This window comes from Dendrobates tinctorius, unplaced genomic scaffold (genome assembly GCF_039654945.1).
Source record: "Dendrobates tinctorius isolate UK_male_01 unplaced genomic scaffold, ASM3965494v1 ptg000455l, whole genome shotgun sequence".
In the NCBI taxonomy this organism is placed as follows: Eukaryota; Metazoa; Chordata; class Amphibia; order Anura; family Dendrobatidae; genus Dendrobates; species Dendrobates tinctorius.
The window spans coordinates 519673-540239 of record NW_027362117.1 but is presented as its reverse complement, the minus strand read 5'-3'; the positions used below and the strand labels follow the sequence as shown (position 1 = coordinate 540239).

Genomic DNA, 20567 nt, shown 5'->3' with positions numbered 1-20567 from the left:
TGATCCCCGACATGGATGAGAAGCCTCCACACATCGTGAGTGATCTCTTCCATGGATGAGAAGCCCCCACACATTGTGAGTGATCCCCTCCATGGATGAGAAGCCCCCACACATTGTGAATGACCCCTCCTTGGATGAGAAGCCCCTGGAAATTGTGAGTGATCCCCTCCATGGATGAGAAGCCTCCACACATTGTGAGTGATTCCCTCCATGGATGAGAAGCCCCCGCACATTGTGAGCAAGCCCCTCCATGGATGAGAAGCCCCTGGACATTGTGCATGAGCCCCTCCATGGATAAGAAGCCCCCACACATTGTGAGTGAGCCCCTCCATGCATGAGAAGCCACCACATATTGTGAGTGAACCCCTCCATGGATCAGAAGCCCCTGGACATTGTGAGGGAGACTGTTATGAATGGGTCACTGAGGAGGATAGCAGGACCAGGCTAAGCCACCAAAAAACCAGAGAGGTTGGTAACTAAGCAGATTGCAGACCCCTGATCCTATCCACACAACTAGCAGCAGCCGTGGAGCGTACCTACGATGCCCTAGACGCCTCAGCACAGCCGGAGAACTAACTAAGCCTAAAGCAAGAAAGGGGAAATCTAAACTTCCCCGGAGCAGACCCCAAAGGAATAGATAGCCCCCAAACATATATTGTTGGTGAGACAAGATGAAAACACAAACGCAGGCAGAAAAATAGACTGAGCAAACAATGGGGCCCACACTGACTAGACAGGACAGGAAAGATACCGTCTGCAATCACGCAAAAAAAAACCTGAAAAAACCAACAAGTCTGATGCACAAAAAAACACTGAAGTCACACGACTTCGCCCCCACTATATCAGCACTCTGGTATATACTGAAAGCAAAGCAAAAAGAGACCAATATAACAGGGGACAGAACAAACTGACACAAGCAGTAACATGTGGGCGGTGATTCAGCACAGTCCCAGCAGGAGCAAGCTGACCCGCACAAAGCAGAGATAGACAAAACCAGATCAAATGCAAAAAGATTAGAAATGAACCACTTAGCTGAACCATGCAGGAACAGAGCAGGAGACATCAGACCTCAGAAGGCACAGGAAGGAAATCACCAGCAGGGATTGAAGGAAGTCAGCTGTCTTATATACTCCAGTCAGAAACCCCAGATCTCCAATCGTTGTCATCATTATTAGGTGGCAAGCCTCTGTCAATCTGACCAGCTCCACTACCTCCAGTAACCACCGGAGGGAGCCCAGAAAGAGAACTTGCAACACCTCTGTCAATCTGACCAGCTCCACTACCTTCAGTAACCACCAGAGGGAGGCCAGAAAGAGAATTCACAACAGGAGACCGTTCATGGATGAGAAACCCCTGCACATTGAGAGTGAGCCCCTCCACGGATGAGAAGCCCCCACACATTGTGAGCGAGACCCTCCATGGATGAGAACCCCCCACACATTGTGATTGAGCCCCTTCCATTGGCGATCCGATAGATGCTACTGCGCAGGTGCGGCCTGAGCCATTTTGAGACATAAATGTATTCAGAAAATGCAAAATGCGGGCTTCAACAAAATGCCGGCGAAGCCCCCCCCCCCCCCCACAGAGCACCACCGCCGAACCTGCCGCACCAGCCTGGGGAGTGTGATCATCACCCAGCAGCGTTGGACCGGGACTGCCGTAGAATCACCTGACTCGTGCTGTCGCCACAGTATTTAAGTATATTTTGACTACAGTATAAGACGCACCCCCATTTTCCCAAAAAATTTTTGGGGAAAATAGTGTGTCTTATAGTCTGAAAAATACGGTAAATGACGCAGTAAATCAGTATGTATTAATGTTCACCGGTGAACTCTCACGGTCAACCCCCTCCCTGCTGGCGCTGCGACCGTCTATTACCTTGACGTATTTCTCCAGCGCAGGATGAACCCTGGTGGTGGCCAGCTGAATGGAGAAAGGGGTTGTGTAGGGGAACGTGGCCATCACCGCGTGGTTAACCTCAGGCAACACGCAGAACTTGAAGCCATGTTTCCGGAAGATTCGGACGTGATCGGGCAGCGGCTTCTCATCGCCCTCGCTGAGGATACTGCCGACAATGTACCGACAGAACTCGACTGGGACCTGCCGAAAAAAGAAAAAAAAATTACCTACAACCCCGAGAGAACGGACACTGTGTCCTCAAAATCTGTAAGAGTAGCTCTACAGTCTCCTCCCCCAGTAATGGCTGATAACAGGGAGTAATAGATTGTAGTCTCCTCCCCCAGTAATGGCTGATAACAGGGAGTAATAGATTGTAGTCTCCTCCCCCAGTAATGGCTGATAACAGGGAGTAATAGATTGTAGTCTCCTGTCCTACAGTCTCCTCCCCCAGTAATGGCTGATAACGGGGAGTAATAGATTGTAGTGTCCTGTCCTACAGTCTCCTCCCCCAGTAATGGCTGATAACGGGGAGTAATACATTGTACTCTCCTGTCCTACAGTCTCCTCCCCCAGTAATGGCTGATAACAGGGAGTAATAGATTGTAGTCTCCTGTCCTACAGTCTCCTCCCCCAGTAATGGCTGATAACGGGGAGTAATAGATTGTACTCTCCTGTCCTACAGTCTCCTCCCCAGTAATGGCTGATAACGGGGAGTAATAGATTGTAGGTCTTTTTTATTATTATAAAATCCTTCACGACGTTACAAAATAAAACACAACAGAACAAACATAGAACAAAAACTCCAATCAGAAACAATATGACAAAATCAGACACAAACACAAAGAAATAAACCAGAAATGGAAACAATAAGGGAAATTCTCGACCTACAAAACGGGAAAAGAAAATTAAAGAAACAAGAAATTAAAAAACTAAAAACAAAAAAAAAAACAAAAAACAAAAACAAAACAAAATTACACCAGCACCCCCTTAAAATAATAAATAAATAAAATCATGTAAAACCCCCGACCCAGCTCCATTCACACTATTATATACAACCCTGAACTACATTTACACCGTCCTATATACAATACTATATACACTATATACAATATAAACATATGACACCAGTCCGAATATTGTACAAGACACCAGAACACACCTAATACCCTCTGGTCCCACTGCCTTACCTCACAGCCTCCCCCTTACACTGCCACATTCACACTTACGACAAACCTAATTACAAACATAGTATACAAAATTAACAAAATTTATATATTTTTTTCTTTTTTTTTTTACACTATATATAAAACACATCTACTCTAACTATCCCACCACCCCTGATCCAGCTCTGGCCACAAAGTTCAGGATTTCTCCGAGCTAGGATCAGGCCCCAAAGTTTTTCCCAGGCGGGGCCTGGACCAGGCCAGATCAGTCTCTTATCACCGCTGTTGAAATCCCCCCATCCCCCCACCCAACCTAAGACCCTCTATTATACACAATATATACAATACATACATTACGCTATATACAATATATACATAAACCAACGTTACAGAACATAACCTACGTACTCACCACTTAAGGCTCAAGTTCGATGCTTGCAAACCTTCTATTCAGGAGACTGAAATTCAAAACAAAACTCTAGAGTGAAAAGGCATCAGCCCACCACCAGGATATAGGAGTACTAACGGACTAAGGCACCCCGAAGGAGAAACCCCTCCAGAGATGGGCCGCCCTCCGGGCACCCAGTCTTTCATACTCCAGAGAACGGACCTTCACCAGGGCACCTAGGATGCTGCTATAAACTTCGTCTACATGGAGGATTTTACTCTGCGTCGAAACTAAAACTCGTGCGCTCCACGTAAAGTACCTGACCACTGCGCTGACTATAAAGTGACTCTGTCCCTTCTCCCGAGGTCTCCGAACGCTCCATAGGCCCACTCGGCATAGGACAGAGTAGCCAGCCGCGGCCAACCAATGGAAGCTCCCACCCTGTTGTACACCTCTGTATTAAAGGGACAATGAAGCAGGAAGTGCTCCATGCCTTCCAGCATGTTGGCACAAGCCTCACGGGGGCAATTCCTGTCCTCGGAGCTCCGGTACTTCAGATTGTCCCTCACATACAACTTACCTTGGAAGCAGCGCCAAGTCAAGTCCCAGTACTTGTTGGGGATCCTATAAGAATTTAACAAACTCAACCCAACCTCTAGATCCCGACTTGGGCAGTCCTTGAGGACCAATGGACTCTGAAAATGCAAAAGCAAGACCCGCATGTCGAGGAGTTTCCTCGGGAGGGACCTCACCTCCCACATTCCCAGACCCCACCGGCGCATCATCTTTAGGGTAACATAAGCCGGGAGATGCCCATGCGGTGTGCGAAGATCCTTCAATCTTCCCCCTGTCTCCCATTCCTGGAAGAAAGGCTGAAACCATCCCTTGCAGGAGAATACCCACGGAGGAGCCCTCTCTTTCCAGAGGTTTGCCACGTTGAACTTCAAAAAGGTGTTCACAAGGGACACCACGGGGTTCACCATATTCAACCCCCCTAGTCTCCTCGTGCGGTAAGTGACCTCCCGCTTGACTAGGTTCAGTCTATTCCCCCCATAACATCTGAAAGAACAGACTGTAGACCTGAGTCCAGAGAGGCTCTGGCAAGACACAGACGCTGCCCAGGTAGATTAGTAAGGGGAGCAGGAAAGCTTTGCACAGGCCAACCCTTTCCCTCAGGGTCAAAGACCAACCCTTCCATTGGTCCACTCTTTGAGCGACACCTTTGATCCTGCCTTCCCAGTTTTTCGTAGGGTAATCACCCTGGCCAAATTCGATGCCTAGGACTTTGGCGTGTTCTTGGGGTTCGGGGAGGGTGTCCGGAAGATCAAACCCGGGATCCCCGCCTCCCAGCCAGAGACTCTCACACTTGTCCTGGTTGACCTTGGACCCGGAAGCCTCCGAGTAGCTCTCCACTTCTGACATCACCACCATCGCCTCCTCTCGCGAAGAAACAAAAACGGTGACATCGTCCGCGTAGGCCACTACCCTCAGGATAGCCTCTGGCTCCACCCCGCCCATCCTCACCCCCGCCAACGGTCCACACTCGATCCTTCTGAGGAAGGGATCGATCGCAAACGCGTAAAGCAAAGGGCTAAGAGGGCAGCCCTGACGGACACCAGATCCTACCCCGAAAGGTTGTCCAATCCACCCATTTACCAGAGGGAAAGTCTCAGCCCCAGTGTATAAGGTCTTAAGCCAATCCACAAACCCCCCAGGCAGACCGTACCTCAAAAGAGTGGACCAGAGGTACTCGTGGTCAACCCGGTCAAAAGCCTTTGCCTGATCCAGGGTCAGCAGGAACCCCTTAAAAAAGGCCCGCCCTGCCTTGCTCCACGGCCTCTCGGACACCCAGAACAGCACTGAAAGTGCTACGGCCAGGAACGCAACAGTTCTGAGCCTTGAAAGGAGCCGCGGCACAAACTTCACCAGCCTGTTGAAATGTATCTTAGCCAAAACCTTCCTGTCCACATTGAGAAGTGCTATGGGACGCCAATTCTCAACCCGTGACGGATCCTTACCCTTTGACAAAATGATCAAAGCTGACCTCCTTAATGATCTCGGCAGGGTGCCCGAGGAGAGACACTCATTAAACACCTGAGTCAAGAGGGGGACCAAGGAGTCCCTAAAGGTCCTAAAGAACTCGGATGTTAAGCCGTCCGGACCTGGTGATTTTTTGGGCCTGAGCCCATCGATCGCCAGTCTCACTTCCTCTTCTTTGATTGCTTCTGCCAAAACGTCCAGCGAGAGGTCAGCCCCTGGCTCCGGAACAGCTTCAGCCAGGAAAGCCGACATCCTGTCACGATCCAGTTCCCTCCTTCCCAAGAGGTGTGAGTAGTATGAACTGACGACCTCCAAGATCCCTGATCTGGACCTCTTCAAGGATCCCGTACTGTCCATCAGCCCTGTCACTATCTTACTATTCACTGACATCTTGCAGCTTCTGTAAGGGTCGGGCGAGTAGTACTTCCCGTAGTCCCTCTCAAAAACCAAAGATGCATGCCTATCGTACTGACACCTCTTCAGCAAGGACTTCACACCGGAGATCTCCTCGCGGCTACCTCCAGTCGAGACAAGATGCTCGAGTCTCCTCAGGCTCTGATACAGGCGATCCCTGTTCAGGCTTCTGAGGTTCGAGAGTTGCCGGAAGAATTTCGCCACCAGATGTTTGAACATCTCCCACCACTCTGACTTAGTGTTACTTAGGCCCAGCAGCGGTACCTGGCTCTGAAGAAAATCCTCAAAAGACAGTCTTACAGCTTCTTCCTCAAATAGTGATGAATTCAGCTTCCAATAACCTCTTCCCATCCTAGGAGTCTCTGTAACGTTCAGAGAAAACATAATCAAACAGTGGTCGGAGAACTCCACCTCCACAACCGACAACGGCGAGGAGACTGCTTCCTCCTTCAAATTAAACCTATCTATCCATCCTAGACCTGCACTGACTACCTCTAAAAAAGGTGAATCCCGTGCTGCCTGTGTTGTGCCGGATGTGGACATCCACTAGGCGTGCCTCACTTACTATCCTGTTTAGCGCGACGCAATCATAAGTCAGCCGGTCCCCAGAACCTCCTCTACCACAGGGTCTCGTGACGTTGTTGAAATCCCCTCCAAAGACCACCTGCCGACTTGAAAATAAGAAAGGTTTGATCTTCAAGAAGAGACATTTGCGGTCCCACTTGGATTGGGGACCGCAGATGTTAATGAGCCGAAGCTCCTGTCCCCCCATGGAGACATCTAGGATCAAGCATCTCCCCATTTCTAATTCAATTAATCGTCTGCATTCAACCGCTGCGGTCTTAAAAAGGACCGCCACCCCGCTATACGGCTCGGCCGCAAGAGACCAGTAGGAGGGCCCATGCCTCCACTCCCTCCTTGCTTTATGCATGGTTCATAGGTCAGTCAACCTGGTCTCCTGCAAAAACAAAATGTCGGCATCAAGTTGGCCGAGAAAACGAAAGGCCGTGTACCTTGCCGCTTCTGACTTTATGCTGGCAACATTAATGGTTGCCAGCGTCAACGGTGTGGGTGCCGCCATCATGATTGATTGGATTAGATAGCCTTTTTCTTCCCACCCCCAACAGCTTCACCCTCTTCCTCAGACAATGATGAGCTTTTAGTGCGCTTAAGACACACAGACTCATCCATTCTCTCCTTGCATACACTCTGGCCCTTGTCTGGTGGTCCCGAGGTAGTCCCCCCCCCCACAGAGGGCCCTTTAATTGCTCCCTGAGAAGAAGACTCAGCGACCTCCTGAGCCCCAACATCCTCGTCCGCAAACTCCGGCTCCGGGCTCCCGTCCTCCCCCTCTGCAGGGGAGTTCTGGAGGGCCCCGAACCGGTTGGAGAGATCCACCAGAGGGGGGGGGGGCGGCTGGACCTTCCAATAGCACCTGGATCAGGGCAAGAGAATCAGAGGGGTCGCACTCCAGAGCGGAGGCTCGAGACCCGGACCCACTCCTACCCTTGGTTGTTTTCCGGTTACCCTTTTTCCTTTGTTGTGACCATTCCCCCCTCTCCCTCATCCAGACTGTCACCGGATGAGGGTTCCTGGGAGGACATGGCGTCCGCCTGCTCCTCCCTTTCAAGTCTCCTGACTTCCTCACTCAATTCGCTGTCTTTAGGATCCTCAGCTGCAAGTGAAGTACCTGGGTCAGGGTTTAGGGTCATTACTCCCTGCCCCCTGTTCCCATGGCGTTGCTCCTGCCGCCTGATGTTGGATGGCGGCAGCTTGCTCCTCACCGGTTCCCTGCCTCCTCCGCCCCTACTGGTCCCTTCACCGGCAAGATTAGTCCCGGCTTTCGCCTGTCCCGCACTCGCCGCTTTCAGGTCTGCATTGGCAAAGGAACGCGGACAGCGACTGAATGGATGACCGAGGTCACCACACAAGTTACACCTAATCCTGCCACAGGTAGCAGCGAGATGGCCAAGGTCCCCACACAGTGCGCATTTCTGGGTGGTACACTGCGCACTGAAGTATGTGGGGCTGCCGCACCTGTGATAGACCTTAGGCTGCCCCTGGTAGAAAATCAGGATCCTGTCCCTCCCCAAAAATGTAGAGGAAGGTATATGGGTAACAGTGTTTCCTGAAACCTTCAATTTCACCATGAAGGTCCAGGTCCCTGACCAGATACCATGGTCGTCGCGGGTCTTCTCAGGAATGCCGATGATGACGCCATATCGACCAATCCAGGTGGAGATGTCCATGCAGGAAAGTGACTCGTTACTGGTCAAAACGGTCACCTTCCTGACCGAGTTCTGGCGGGATATTGCGACAGGGACGAAACCTTGCCATTCGGGGCGACCCCGAGCCAGCTCATGGCGAGACCAAAAAAGCTCAAGGCCCTCCGGTCTCACGAAGCTGACATCGAAGTAGGAGGTCCCATAGGGATGGATCAAGGCAAAGATGGCATATGCCGCGAAGCCCATCCCCAGCAGGAGCTCAGCAACCTTTGACCGATCAGGACAGGCATCCTTGCTTACCCACTGGAGACGGGCCACGTTCCTACGGTTACTCCTCTGCCCCGGTGTCGGCAGAGACCAGACAGTCTCTGCCCCTCTATCTCGGAAGGCGGAAAGACCGTGTCTCTCTATCCAGAAAGACAGATCAACCTCCCTCCCCTCTACATTGATGGAACTCTCCCCTTTCTTCAGGGCGTCCAGGAAGCGCTGCTGCAAGTCACCGTCCTCGGAGCCAAAAGACAAGGGCGCACTACTACCCCCAGCAGTGACAGCCCCCGAATAGCTAGGGGCTGAAGCCCTCGCCACCGCTGGGGGGGCAGTGGGACCACTACCTACTTCCCCTCCACCAACACCAGTGCTGCTCTCCTCATTCACGCCACCAATACTCCCATCATTTGCGGCACCACAACTATCATTCACTCCCCCACCTGTCCCATCATTCACTCCACCAATACTCCCAACGTTTGCGGCACCACAACTCCCATTATTCACTCCACTACTACTCCCATCATTCACCCCATTACCACTGTTCTCTGCACCTTCCACAGTCACCTCCATTCCCTCCTCCCTTGTGTCTGCAGTCTCTGCACTCACACCTGCTGGGTCGGAGGAGGGGTGCAGCACCACACCCGTTTTAATTGGCTCAGTGCTGACATTGTGCCGTTCTTTTGGAGCACTGTGCCCCTTATTGTCCTGGGCTGCCTGCCCTGTAGCCACAGACTTCGGGGTGCTGGTATCATGTTTAGGGGCATGCTGTCCCCCCGTCACAGCAGAGCGCACAGTGTTCCTTGCTGATGATGTTCCCTGCTTTTGCTGAGTATTTTTTTTTTCCCCGTGGCTCTGTCTCAGCTGCGCGCCTCCTCTCCTCTGTTGAAGCGCACTGCGCCCGTCACAACAGTCCGCCCCCCTTTCGCCGCACCATGCTCCTCGGCCCTGCCCCTCACAGCCCCGGCGTCGGTCGGCTCAGCTGCAGTGAGCAGGGATGGAGTCTGCCCACACCGTCCCCCTTTCGCAACGGCGTGGACATTCCCCCCCCGCTCTCCTCGGCCCCGGTGATAACCGGCTTAGCCGCAGCAGGCAGGGAGGGAAACTCCACGGGGTCCCCTATGTCCGGCGCCGTGAGTACCTCCACAGCCTCACCCCCTGCACTGTTCCCCGCACAGACGGCAGCATTGCCGGACGTCCTCCTCCTCTCCCCACCTTGCCTATGCCCCAGACCCACTGCAGAGCCCGTGCTTTTAGGTTTGGTGGGGTTTACACAGGAGGTGGTAGGTGTAACATCAGACATTGGTACATATTTGTAACTCACCACCTCCTGTGTCATCTTCTTTGTCTTCCTCCTCTTTTTGGTATCCTCCGCTGGCTCGTCCTCCCCGAAGGAGAATCTGGTCAGATCTACAGGAGACTCTAGCTCTCTGATCTCCCTCAACAGACCGCACGCCTCCTCTTCCTCCGCTGACACTCCAGCATGGGTTGTCGGAGTCCTCTGCAGTGCCGGGAGGCCGCTTCCTGGTTGGCTCTGCGACTCTTTCTCCCGGCTTGTTCCAGCACGTGAGACTCCAGCCACGACTTCGTCGTCCTCCTCCTCCTCGCTTAGGACGCCGGCTGGCAGTTCTCCCGAGGTATTTAACCCCTTCATTTCTTAAACCTCTCCAGGAAGGGACCTGCGCTTTTCTCAATCCCCTCCCGGAGGAGCACTAACCGGACCACCTCATCTCTGAGGGCTTTAAACTTCTGGGAGGTCGCGGGTCCTTCCTTGTTAGAGGCACGGGTGTTCAGGATCCGTGCCTCCCGCAGCTGCTCCTTCAGCCCAGTCAGTGCTTTGCCGGCGTCCTTGTACTCTCGCAACATGGTGACCATTCGGGAGGAGAAGGAGCTCGTGGACTCGCTAGAGGTCATCTCCCCCCATGATGTTGCTGGGCTCTTCTTTCTGGGGCCTGGGGTGCCCCTGTCTCCCTCTCTGGGCGGACGATGAGCCGTCTCGGGGTTGGAGTAGGTGGGTACGATCTTTCTCATCCAACCAGATCTCCTCACGCCCTCCTGGGCCGGTTGCTGCTGCTCTCTGTCCCCCGCCGGCACAGACCGGGGAACAGAAGCCTGGGAAGCCATGCCTGGCTCCCAGGAAGCCTGCCTCTCCCTGGGGAGAAGAGAGGCAGACTCTGGGCCTCCTCCTGGAAGTCCTGGAGCTCACAAGACAGGTGCTGCTCTCAGCAGGGTGTGACTGATTGTGGGCACCTGTCCTACAGTCTCCTCCCCAGTAATGGCTGATAACAGGGAGTAATAGATTGTAGTCTCCTGTCCTATAGTCTCCTCCCCAGTAATGGCTGATAACAGGGAGTAATAGATTGGAGTCTCCTGTCCTACAGTCTCCTCCTCCAGTAATGGCTGATAACAGGGAGTAATAGATTGTAGTCTCCTGTCCTACAGTCTCCTCCCCCAGTAATGGCTGATAACAGGGAGTAATAGATTGTACTCTCCTGTCCTACAGTCTCCTCCTCCAGTAATGGCTGATAACAGGGAGTAATAGATTGTAGTCTCCTGTCCTACAGTCTCCTCCCCAGTAATGGCTGATAACAGGGAGTAATAGACTGAATAACAGATGATCTGTTGCACCCACTGGAGCTGGTGACACGAGTAACATAACAATCCTCCTCCCTGTATTCTCTGTGTGTAATATACTGTATATACATTATACACACAGTGGCTTGGCATTTTGCTGCCTCACAACCTGGAATTTCACGGTTTCTTTGAGGGTTTGAATTAGTTTATGTACCCCTGATGAAGCCACATCCCTGAGTGGTGATACGCGTGGAGTCTTTCCATCCTTGCCATTTAGCTTTAATATTGTTATAATTTTCTTGTGTGCATATATCATCCTTTTTTTGGCATAAATCCTTTTTTACTTTCGTGCCAGCAGTATATGGTTCTCCGTGTCATATCCTGGGGGCTATATATATATGTGACATACAGTGCCTACAAGTAGTATTCAACCCCCTGCAGATTTAGCAGGTTTACACATTCGGAATTAACTTGGCATTGTGACATTTGGACTGTAGATCAGCCTGGAAGTGTGAAATGCACTGCAGCAAAAAAGAATGTTATTTATTTGTTTAATTTTTTTTTAAATTGTGAAAAGTTTATTCAGAGGGTCATTTATTATTCAACCCCTCAAACCACCAGAATTCTGTTTGGTTCCCCTAAAGTATTAAGAAGTATTTCAGGCACAAAGAACAATGAGCTTCACATGTTTGGATTAATTATCTCTTTTTCCAGCCTTTTCTGACTATTTAAGACCCTCCCCAAACTTGTGAACAGCACTCATACATGGTCAACATGGGAAAGACAAAGGAGCATTCCAAGGCCATTAGAGACAAGATCGTGGAGGGTCACAAGGCTGGCAAGGGGTACAAAACCCTTTCCAAGGAGTTGGGCCTACCTGTCTACACTGTTGGGAGCATCATCCGGAAGTGGAAGGCTTATGGAACTACTGTTAGCCTTCCACGGCCTGGACAGCCTTTGAAAGTTTCCTCCCGTGCCGAGGCCAGGCTTGTCTGAAGAGTCAAGGCTAACCCAAGGACAACAAGGAAGGAGCTCCGGGAAGATCTCATGGCAGTGGGGACATTGGTTTCAGTCAATACCATAAGTAACGTACTCCACCGCAATGGTCTCCATTCCAGACGAGCCCGTAAGGTACCTTTACTTTCAAAGCGTCATGTCAAGGCTCGTCTACAGTTTGCTCATGATCACTTGGAGGACTCTGAGACAGACTGGTTCAAGGTTCTCTGGTCTGATGAGACCAAGATCGAGATCTTTGGTGCCAACCACACACGTGACGTTTGGAGACTGGATGGCACTGCATACGACCCCAAGAATACCATCCCTACAGTCAATCATGGTGGTGGCAGCATCATGCTGTGGGGCTGTTTCTCAGCCAAGGGGCCTGGCCATCTGGTCCACATCCATGGGAAGATGGATAGCACGGCCTACCTGGAGATTTTGGCCAAGAACCTCCGCTCCTCCATCAAGGATCTTAAGATGGGTCGTCATTTCATCTTCCAACAAGACAACGACCCAAAGCACACAGCCAAGAAAACCAAGGCCTGGTTCAAGAGGCAAAAAATCAAGGTGTTGGAGTGGCCTAGTCAGTCTCCTGACCTTAACCCAATTGAAAACTTGTGGAAGGAGCTCAAGATTAAAGTCCACATGAGACACCCAAAGAACCTAGATAACTTGGAGAAGATCTGCATGGAGGAGTGGGCCAAGATAACTCCAGAGACCTGTGCCGGCCTGATCAGGTCTTATAAAAGACGATTATTAGCTGTAATTGCAAACAAGGGTTATTCCACAAAATATTAAACCTAGGGGTTGAATAATAATTGACCCACACTTGCATGTTTAAAATTTATTAAAATTTAACTGAGCAACATAACTTTTTGGTTTGTAAGATTTATGCATCTGTTAATAAATCCTGCTCTTGTGTGAAGTTTGAAGGCTCTAACTTATTTGCATCTTATCAAACCTGCTAAATCTGCAGGGGGTTGAATACTACTTGTAGGCAGTGTATCTTTTGGGGTTGTTGATTACATTGCACTTCTCTTTGTCTAGGATCTGTATGTATATGTTCCTTGCACTTTCTATTGACTACTCTAGTTATTGCACCTTACAGCGCAGCGTACCTCTCTTATTACAGGGGTTATCATGGTCTATTTCCCTTAGAAGCATGTTGCCTTTTCGCACTACATTCAGGACTGTGGAGTCAGTAAGGCAAACCGCAGACCCCGAAGCCTCGATGTCCCTGACTGACTCCACAGCCCCGGTCACCGCTGACATGGGCACCACGTGCAGCAGATTCATCTCCACTAAAAGCCGAGATCAGGAACAGAACAGACGTTTATAGGACGTTTCACAACTTTACCAAATTATTCTGGAAACATTTACAGCACATCCCGCACCCAATGTGTTCTAGATGACAGGAGTCAGAGTCGCTCCATTTTATAGCGACTCCACAGCCCTGGTTACTTTGGAGATACGCATGGGACTTATGAAGGGAACTGCTTGTACCAGAAATTTTAGTGGCTTCACCCCAAAAGGAGTGAATACATCTGCACACGCCAATATTAAGCTATTTGATCCCATTAAATTCATTTGTGCCGATACTTTTCTTACTTCACCAACTGAGACTATTTGGTGCTGATGTATCACACATAAATCTGATTACACAAATATTTACACAGCGATTGTAATGTAACAAAATAGGTAAAAAGCCAAAGGAGGGGGGTGTTGAATACTTTTGCAAACCACTGCTTGGACACGGCAATTTGTTTGTAAATACTTCTGGGCCCCAGGATAGACAGGTTGTTATGGTCATGCTAGCAGCAGGGCACATTTATCTAATTTATATGGCGCCATTAATTCCACAGCGCTTTACATACATTATTACCGCTGCCCCCGATGGGGCTCACAATATAAATTCTCTATCACTATGTCTTTGGAATGTGGGAGGAAACCGGAGGAATTTCACAGAAACACGGGGAGAACATACAAACTCCTTTAAGATGCTGTCCTTGGTGGGATATGAACCCAGGATTCCAGCGCTGCAGTGCTAACCACTGAGCCACTGTGCCGCCCTACACGTTCATGTAATTTACCATGGTGGTCTCTATGAAGCCCCCAACTAAAGGAAGAACAGAACCTCACAGAATAAGAGTAATGCTGATACTGTGTTATATCATTTCTTATCCTCCAGAGCTGCAGTCTCTATTCTGCTGTTATGTTGTGTTTTATCCTCCAGAGCTGCGATCACTGTTCTGCTGACTGAATCTACCACTCCCTTGTAATGATCGATAAGACAAGTGTTGTGCAGTTGCAGATTTGGAGATTTCTGAAGTCAGGGGTCCATGGATGCAGCTGCTCAGGCTCCTGGGGCCCCTTTCCCATCATCCCTCACATTTGGGGTCCTTCTTGTAGCTATATCCCAAGTCTCCATCTTCGCAGAGTTGAGGCCCTGGTAGTGAGCTGCACCTGGGCTCCTTCGCTGTGCATCATGCAGCCCCCGGAGACCTCGTACATCGGCCCCGGGAGAGGAGCTGCTGCTATAATAAGCTGGAGGTCCCAGTGGAGGAGCTGGTATTTCTGCTCTGTACCCACAGTCCTGGGTGCAACCGATTGTAAATTATTACACCAGAAAAAGACACGGTCTAATAACAGGCAAATACACATGCAAGACACAGCAAGCAGCACCAGGGGAGACGAGGGACGGGGCAGAGCGGCCGGAGGGGCGAGGTGAGGGACGGGGGCACAGCGGCCGGAGGGGCGAGGTGAGGGACGGGGGCACAGCGGCCGGAGGGGCGAGGTGAGGGACGGGGGCACAGCGGCCGGAGGGGCGAGGTGAGGGACGGGGGCACAGCGGCCGGAGGGGCGAGGTGAGGGACGGGGGCACAGCGGCCGGAGGGGCGAGGTGAGGGACGGGGGCACAGCGGCCGGAGGGGCGAGGTGAGGGACGGGGGCACAGCGGCCGGAGGGGCGAGGTGAGGGACGGGGGCACAGCGGCCGGAGGGGCGAGGTGAGGGACGGGGGCACAGCGGCCGGAGGGGCGAGGTGAGGGACGGGGGCACAGCGGCCGGAGGGGCGAGGTGAGGGACGGGGGCACAGCGGCCGGAGGGGCGAGGTGAGGGACGGGGGCACAGCGGCCGGAGGGGCGAGGTGAGGGACGGGGGCACAGCGGCCGGAGGGGCGAGGTGAGGGACGGGGGCACAGCGGCCGGAGGGGCGAGGTGAGGGACGGGGGCACAGCGGCCGGAGGGGCGAGGTGAGGGACGGGGGCACAGCGGCCGGAGGGGCGAGGTGAGGGACGGGGGCACAGCGGCCGGAGGGGCGAGGTGAGGGACGGGGGCACAGCGGCCGGAGGGGCGAGGTGAGGGACGGGGGCACAGCGGCCGGAGGGGCGAGGTGAGGGACGGGGGCACAGCGGCCGGAGGGGCGAGGTGAGGGACGGGGGCACAGCGGCCGGAGGGGCGAGGTGAGGGACGGGGGCACAGCGGCCGGAGGGGCGAGGTGAGGGACGGGGGCACAGCGGCCGGAGGGGCGAGGTGAGGGACGGGGGCACAGCGGCCGGAGGGGCGAGGTGAGGGACGGGGGCACAGCGGCCGGAGGGGCGAGGTGAGGGACGGGGGCACAGCGGCCGGAGGGGCGAGGTGAGGGACGGGGGAACAGCGGCCGGAGGGGCGAGGTGAGGGACGGGGGAACAGCGGCCGGAGGGGCGAGGTGAGGGACGGGGGAACAGCGGCCGGAGGGGCGAGGTGAGGGACGGGGGAACAGCGGCCGGAGGGGCGAGGTGAGGGACGGGGGCACAGCGGCCGGAGGGGCGAGGTGAGGGACGGGGGAACAGCGGCCGGAGGGGCGAGGTGAGGGACGGGGGAACAGCGGCCGGAGGGGCGAGGTGAGGGACGGGGGAACAGCGGCCGGAGGGGCGAGGTGAGGGACGGGGGAACAGCGGCCGGAGGGGCGAGGTGAGGGACGGGGGCACAGCGGCCGGAGGGGCGAGGTGAGGGACGGGGGAACAGCGGCCGGAGGGGCGAGGTGAGGGACGGGGGAACAGCGGCCGGAGGGGCGAGGTGAGGGACGGGGGAACAGCGGCCGGAGGGGCGAGGTGAGGGACGGGGGAACAGCGGCCGGAGGGGCGAGGTGAGGGACGGGGGCACAGCGGCCGGAGGGGCGAGGTGAGGGACGGGGGAACAGCGGCCGGAGGGGCGAGGTGAGGGACGGGGGCACAGCGGCCGGAGGGGCGAGGTGAGGGACGGGGGAACAGCGGCCGGAGGGGCGAGGTGAGGGACGGGGGAACAGCGGCCGGAGGGGCGAGGTGAGGGACGGGGGAACAGCGGCCGGAGGGGCGAGGTGAGGGACGGGGGCACAGCGGCCGGAGGGGCGAGGTGAGGGACGGGGGAACAGCGGCCGGAGGGGCGAGGTGAGGGACGGGGGCACAGCGGCCGGAGGGGCGAGGTGAGGGACGGGGGCACAGCGGCCGGAGGGGCGAGGTGAGGGACGGGGGCACAGCGGCCGGAGGGGCGAGGTGAGGGACGGGGGCACAGCGGCCGGAGGGGCGAGGTGAGGGACGGGGGCACAGCGGCCGGAGGGGCGAGGTGAGGGACGGGGGCACAGCGGCCGGAGGGGCGAGGTGAGGGACGGGGGCACAGCGGCCGGAGGGGCGAGGTGAGGGACGGGGGCACAGCGGCCGGAGGGGCGAGGTGAGGGACGGGGGCACAGCGGCCGGAGGGGCGAGGTGAGGGACGGGGGCACAGCGGCCGGAGGGGCGAGGTGAGGGACGGGGGCACAGCGGCCGGAGGGGCGAGGTGAGGGACGGGGGAACAGCGGCCGGAGGGGCGAGGTGAGGGACGGGGGCACAGCGGCCGGAGGGGCGAGGTGAGGGACGGGGGAACAGCGGCCGGAGGGGCGAGGTGAGGGACGGGGGAACAGCGGCCGGAGGGGCGAGGTGAGGGACGGGGGAACAGCGGCCGGAGGGGCGAGGTGAGGGACGGGGGAACAGCGGCCGGAGGGGCGAGGTGAGGGACGGGGGAACAGCGGCCGGAGGGGCGAGGTGAGGGACGGGGGAACAGCGGCCGGAGGGGCGAGGTGAGGGACGGGGGAACAGCGGCCGGAGGGGCGAGGTGAGGGACGGGGGAACAGCGGCCGGAGGGGCGAGGTGAGGGACGGGGGAACAGCGGCCGGAGGGGCGAGGTGAGGGACGGGGGCACAGCGGCCGGAGGGGCGAGGTGAGGGACGGGGGCACAGCGGCCGGAGGGGCGAGGTGAGGGACGGGGGCACAGCGGCCGGAGGGGCGAGGTGAGGGACGGGGGCACAGCGGCCGGAGGGGCGAGGTGAGGGACGGGGGCACAGCGGCCGGAGGGGCGAGGTGAGGGACGGGGGCACAGCGGCCGGAGGGGCGAGGTGAGGGACGGGGGAACAGCGGCCGGAGGGGCGAGGTGAGGGACGGGGGAACAGCGGCCGGAGGGGCGAGGTGAGGGACGGGGGAACAGCGGCCGGAGGGGCGAGGTGAGGGACGGGGGAACAGCGGCCGGAGGGGCGAGGTGAGGGACGGGGGAACAGCGGCCGGAGGGGCGAGGTGAGGGACGGGGGAACAGCGGCCGGAGGGGCGAGGTGAGGGACGGGGGCACAGCGGCCGGAGGGGCGAGGTGAGGGACGGGGGCACAGCGGCCGGAGGGGCGAGGTGAGGGACGGGGGCACAGCGGCCGGAGGGGCGAGGTGAGGGACGGGGGCACAGCGGCCGGAGGGGCGAGGTGAGGGACGGGGGCACAGCGGCCGGAGGGGCGAGGTGAGGGACGGGGGCACAGCGGCCGGAGGGGCGAGGTGAGGGACGGGGGCACAGCGGCCGGAGGGGCGAGGTGAGGGACGGGGGAACAGCGGCCGGAGGGGCGAGGTGAGGGACGGGGGAACAGCGGCCGGAGGGGCGAGGTGAGGGACGGGGGAACAGCGGCCGGAGGGGCGAGGTGAGGGACGGGGGAACAGCGGCCGGAGGGGCGAGGTGAGGGACGGGGGAACAGCGGCCGGAGGGGCGAGGTGAGGGACGGGGGAACAGCGGCCGGAGGGGCGAGGTGAGGGACGGGGGAACAGCGGCCGGAGGGGCGAGGTGAGGGACGGGGGAACAGCGGCCGGAGGGGCGAGGTGAGGGACGGGGGAACAGCGGCCGGAGGGGCGAGGTGAGGGACGGGGGAACAGCGGCCGGAGGGGCGAGGTGAGGGACGGGGGAACAGCGGCCGGAGGGGCGAGGTGAGGGACGGGGGAACAGCGGCCGGAGGGGCGAGGTGAGGGACGGGGGAACAGCGGCCGGAGGGGCGAGGTGAGGGACGGGGGAACAGCGGCCGGAGGGGCGAGGTGAGGGACGGGGGAACAGCGGCCGGAGGGGCGAGGTGAGGGACGGGGAACAGCGGCCGGAGGGGCGAGGTGAGGGACGGGGGAAGAGCGGCCGGAGGCGTGGAGACGGGAACAGGACAGCAAATTCACAAACTCCAGACATAACCAGTCCCCAGCAAATACATGCTCCTTATTTACACAATGAGTACAACGATGCGTCCACACCAATGTGCTTCCTCAACACACTGTGGTCTCCCCTGTCTCCTCTTCATACACTGTGATCAGCCCACCTACTGTACATACAAAGTAGTCTGCCCCGTCCCCTCATCCTCTGTACACAGTGGTCGGCCCCATCATCCCTCTGTAGGCAGTAGTCTGCCCCGTCCCCCCCCTCTGTACACAGTGGTTTGCCTCGTCCTCCCCCCTGTACGCCATGGTCTGCCCCGTCAACCCCTGTGCACGCAGTGGTCGGCCCCGTCCCCCCCTGTCCCCAGTGGTCTGCCCCCCTCTGTACGCAATGGTCGGCCCCATCCCCCCCTCTGTACAGTGGTTTGCCCCGTCCCCCCCCTCTGTACACAGTGGTTTGCCTCGTCCTCCCCCCTGTACGCCATTGTCTGCCACGTCCCCCCCTGTCCCCAGTGGTCTGCCCCGTCCCCCCCTGTGCACGCAGTGGTCGGCCCCGTCCCCCCCCTGTCCCCAGTGGTCTGCCCCCCTCTGTAAGCAGTGGTCGGCCCCGTCCCCCCCCTGTCCCCAGTGGTCTGCCCCCTCTGTAAGCAGTGGTCGGCCCCGTCCCCCCCCTGTCCCCAGTGGTCTGCCCCCCTCTGTAAGCAGTGGTCGGCCCCGTCCCCCCCCTGTCCCCAGTGGTCTGCCCCCCTCTGTAAGCAGTGGTCGGCCCCGTCCCCCCCTGTGCACGCAGTGGTCGGCCCCGTCCCCCCCGTGCACGCAGTGGTCGGCCCCGTCCCCCCCGTGCACGCAGTGGTCGGCCCCGTCCCCCCCGTGCACGCAGTGGTCGGCCCCGTCCCCCCCCGTGCACGCAGTGGTCGGCCCCGTCCCCCCCCGTGCACGCAGTGGTCGGCCCCGTCCCCCCCCCCGTGCACGCAGTGGTCTGCCCCGTCCCCCCCTGTCCCCAGTGGTCGGCCCCCCTCTGTACGCAGTGGTTGGCCCCGTCCCCCCCCCTGTGCACGCAGTGGTCGGCCCCGTCCCCAGTGGTCTGCCCCCCTCTCTACGCAGTGGTCGGCCCCGTCTCCCCCCTGTGCACGCAGTGGTCGGCCCCGTCTCCCCCCTGTGCACGCAGTGGTCGGCCCCGTCCCCCCTGTCCCCAGTGGTCTGCCCCGCTCTCACCTTCATGGGGTTGTCATAGTAGACTCCTAGGGACACGAGTTTCGGCGCCAGGCTGACGCTCTCCGTGTACAGGTTCCCGCTCTCGTCATACGGCCCCACACGGAACTTGTAGGCCACGACCACCCCGCGGATGGGGGGCGGCCCGGCTCTCACCTCCACCTCAGTCAGCAGCCCCGAGTACACGGCCAGCCCGAAGAGCGTGAGGAGGAGGAGGGCGACCAGCGCGGCGATCAGGGAGATCAGCACCCACTCCGGGACGGCGCCCATCCCGGACACAGCGGCGGCAGCTGGGAGAGGAGGCAGAGACCGGAGCCACCTCACCTGTCCCCGCTCTGCTGCCCGACACACACGGTCATGTGACCGCCCTCTGACGTCACCGCGTCAGGTGACCGCGCGCCATTGACAGCAAAGGCGGGAAGAGCGAAGTGACGACTCCTGACAGGACGGAGACAGGGACCGACTGCCGCTCTCACCGACTACCACTACCCACACCGACCGACCACTGCTGCCCTCACCGACAGACCGACCACTGCTGCCCTCACCGACAGACCGACCACTGCTGCCCTCACCGACCGACCGACCACTGCTGCCCTCACCGACCGACCGACCACTGCTGCCCTCACCGACCGACCGACCACTGCTGCCCTCACCGACCGACCGACCACTGCTGCCCTCACCGACAGACCGACCACTGCTGCCCTCACCGACAGACCGACCGACCACTGCTGCCCTCACCGACAGACCGACCGACCACTGCTGCCCTCACCGACAGACCGACCGACCACTGCTGCCCTCACTGACCGACCGACCGACCACTGCTGCCCTCGCCGACAGACCGACCACTGCTGCCCTCGCCGACAGACCGACCGACCACTGCTGCCCTCACTGACCGACCGACCGACCACTGCTGCCCTCACCGACAGACCGACCGACCACTGCTGCCCTCACTGAC

The 20567-nt window shown here is 57.5% G+C and overlaps 1 protein-coding gene across 1 annotated transcript in view; it reads right to left on the bottom strand.

Moving 5' to 3' along the window:
- Nucleotides 1-20004, bottom strand: part of TEX264 (testis expressed 264, ER-phagy receptor) — a 37383-nt gene extending 17379 nt beyond the window's left edge. Inside the window, exons 1-2 of the mRNA XM_073564471.1 lie at nt 19616-20004; nt 1879-2100 (exon numbers count right to left, since the gene is read on the bottom strand). Coding sequence (XP_073420572.1) covers nt 1879-2100; nt 19616-19882 — 489 coding nt within the window. The 5' untranslated portion in view covers nt 19883-20004. The remainder of the gene's footprint in view (nt 1-1878; nt 2101-19615) is intronic.
- Between the last annotated feature and the right edge of the window lie 563 nt (nt 20005-20567).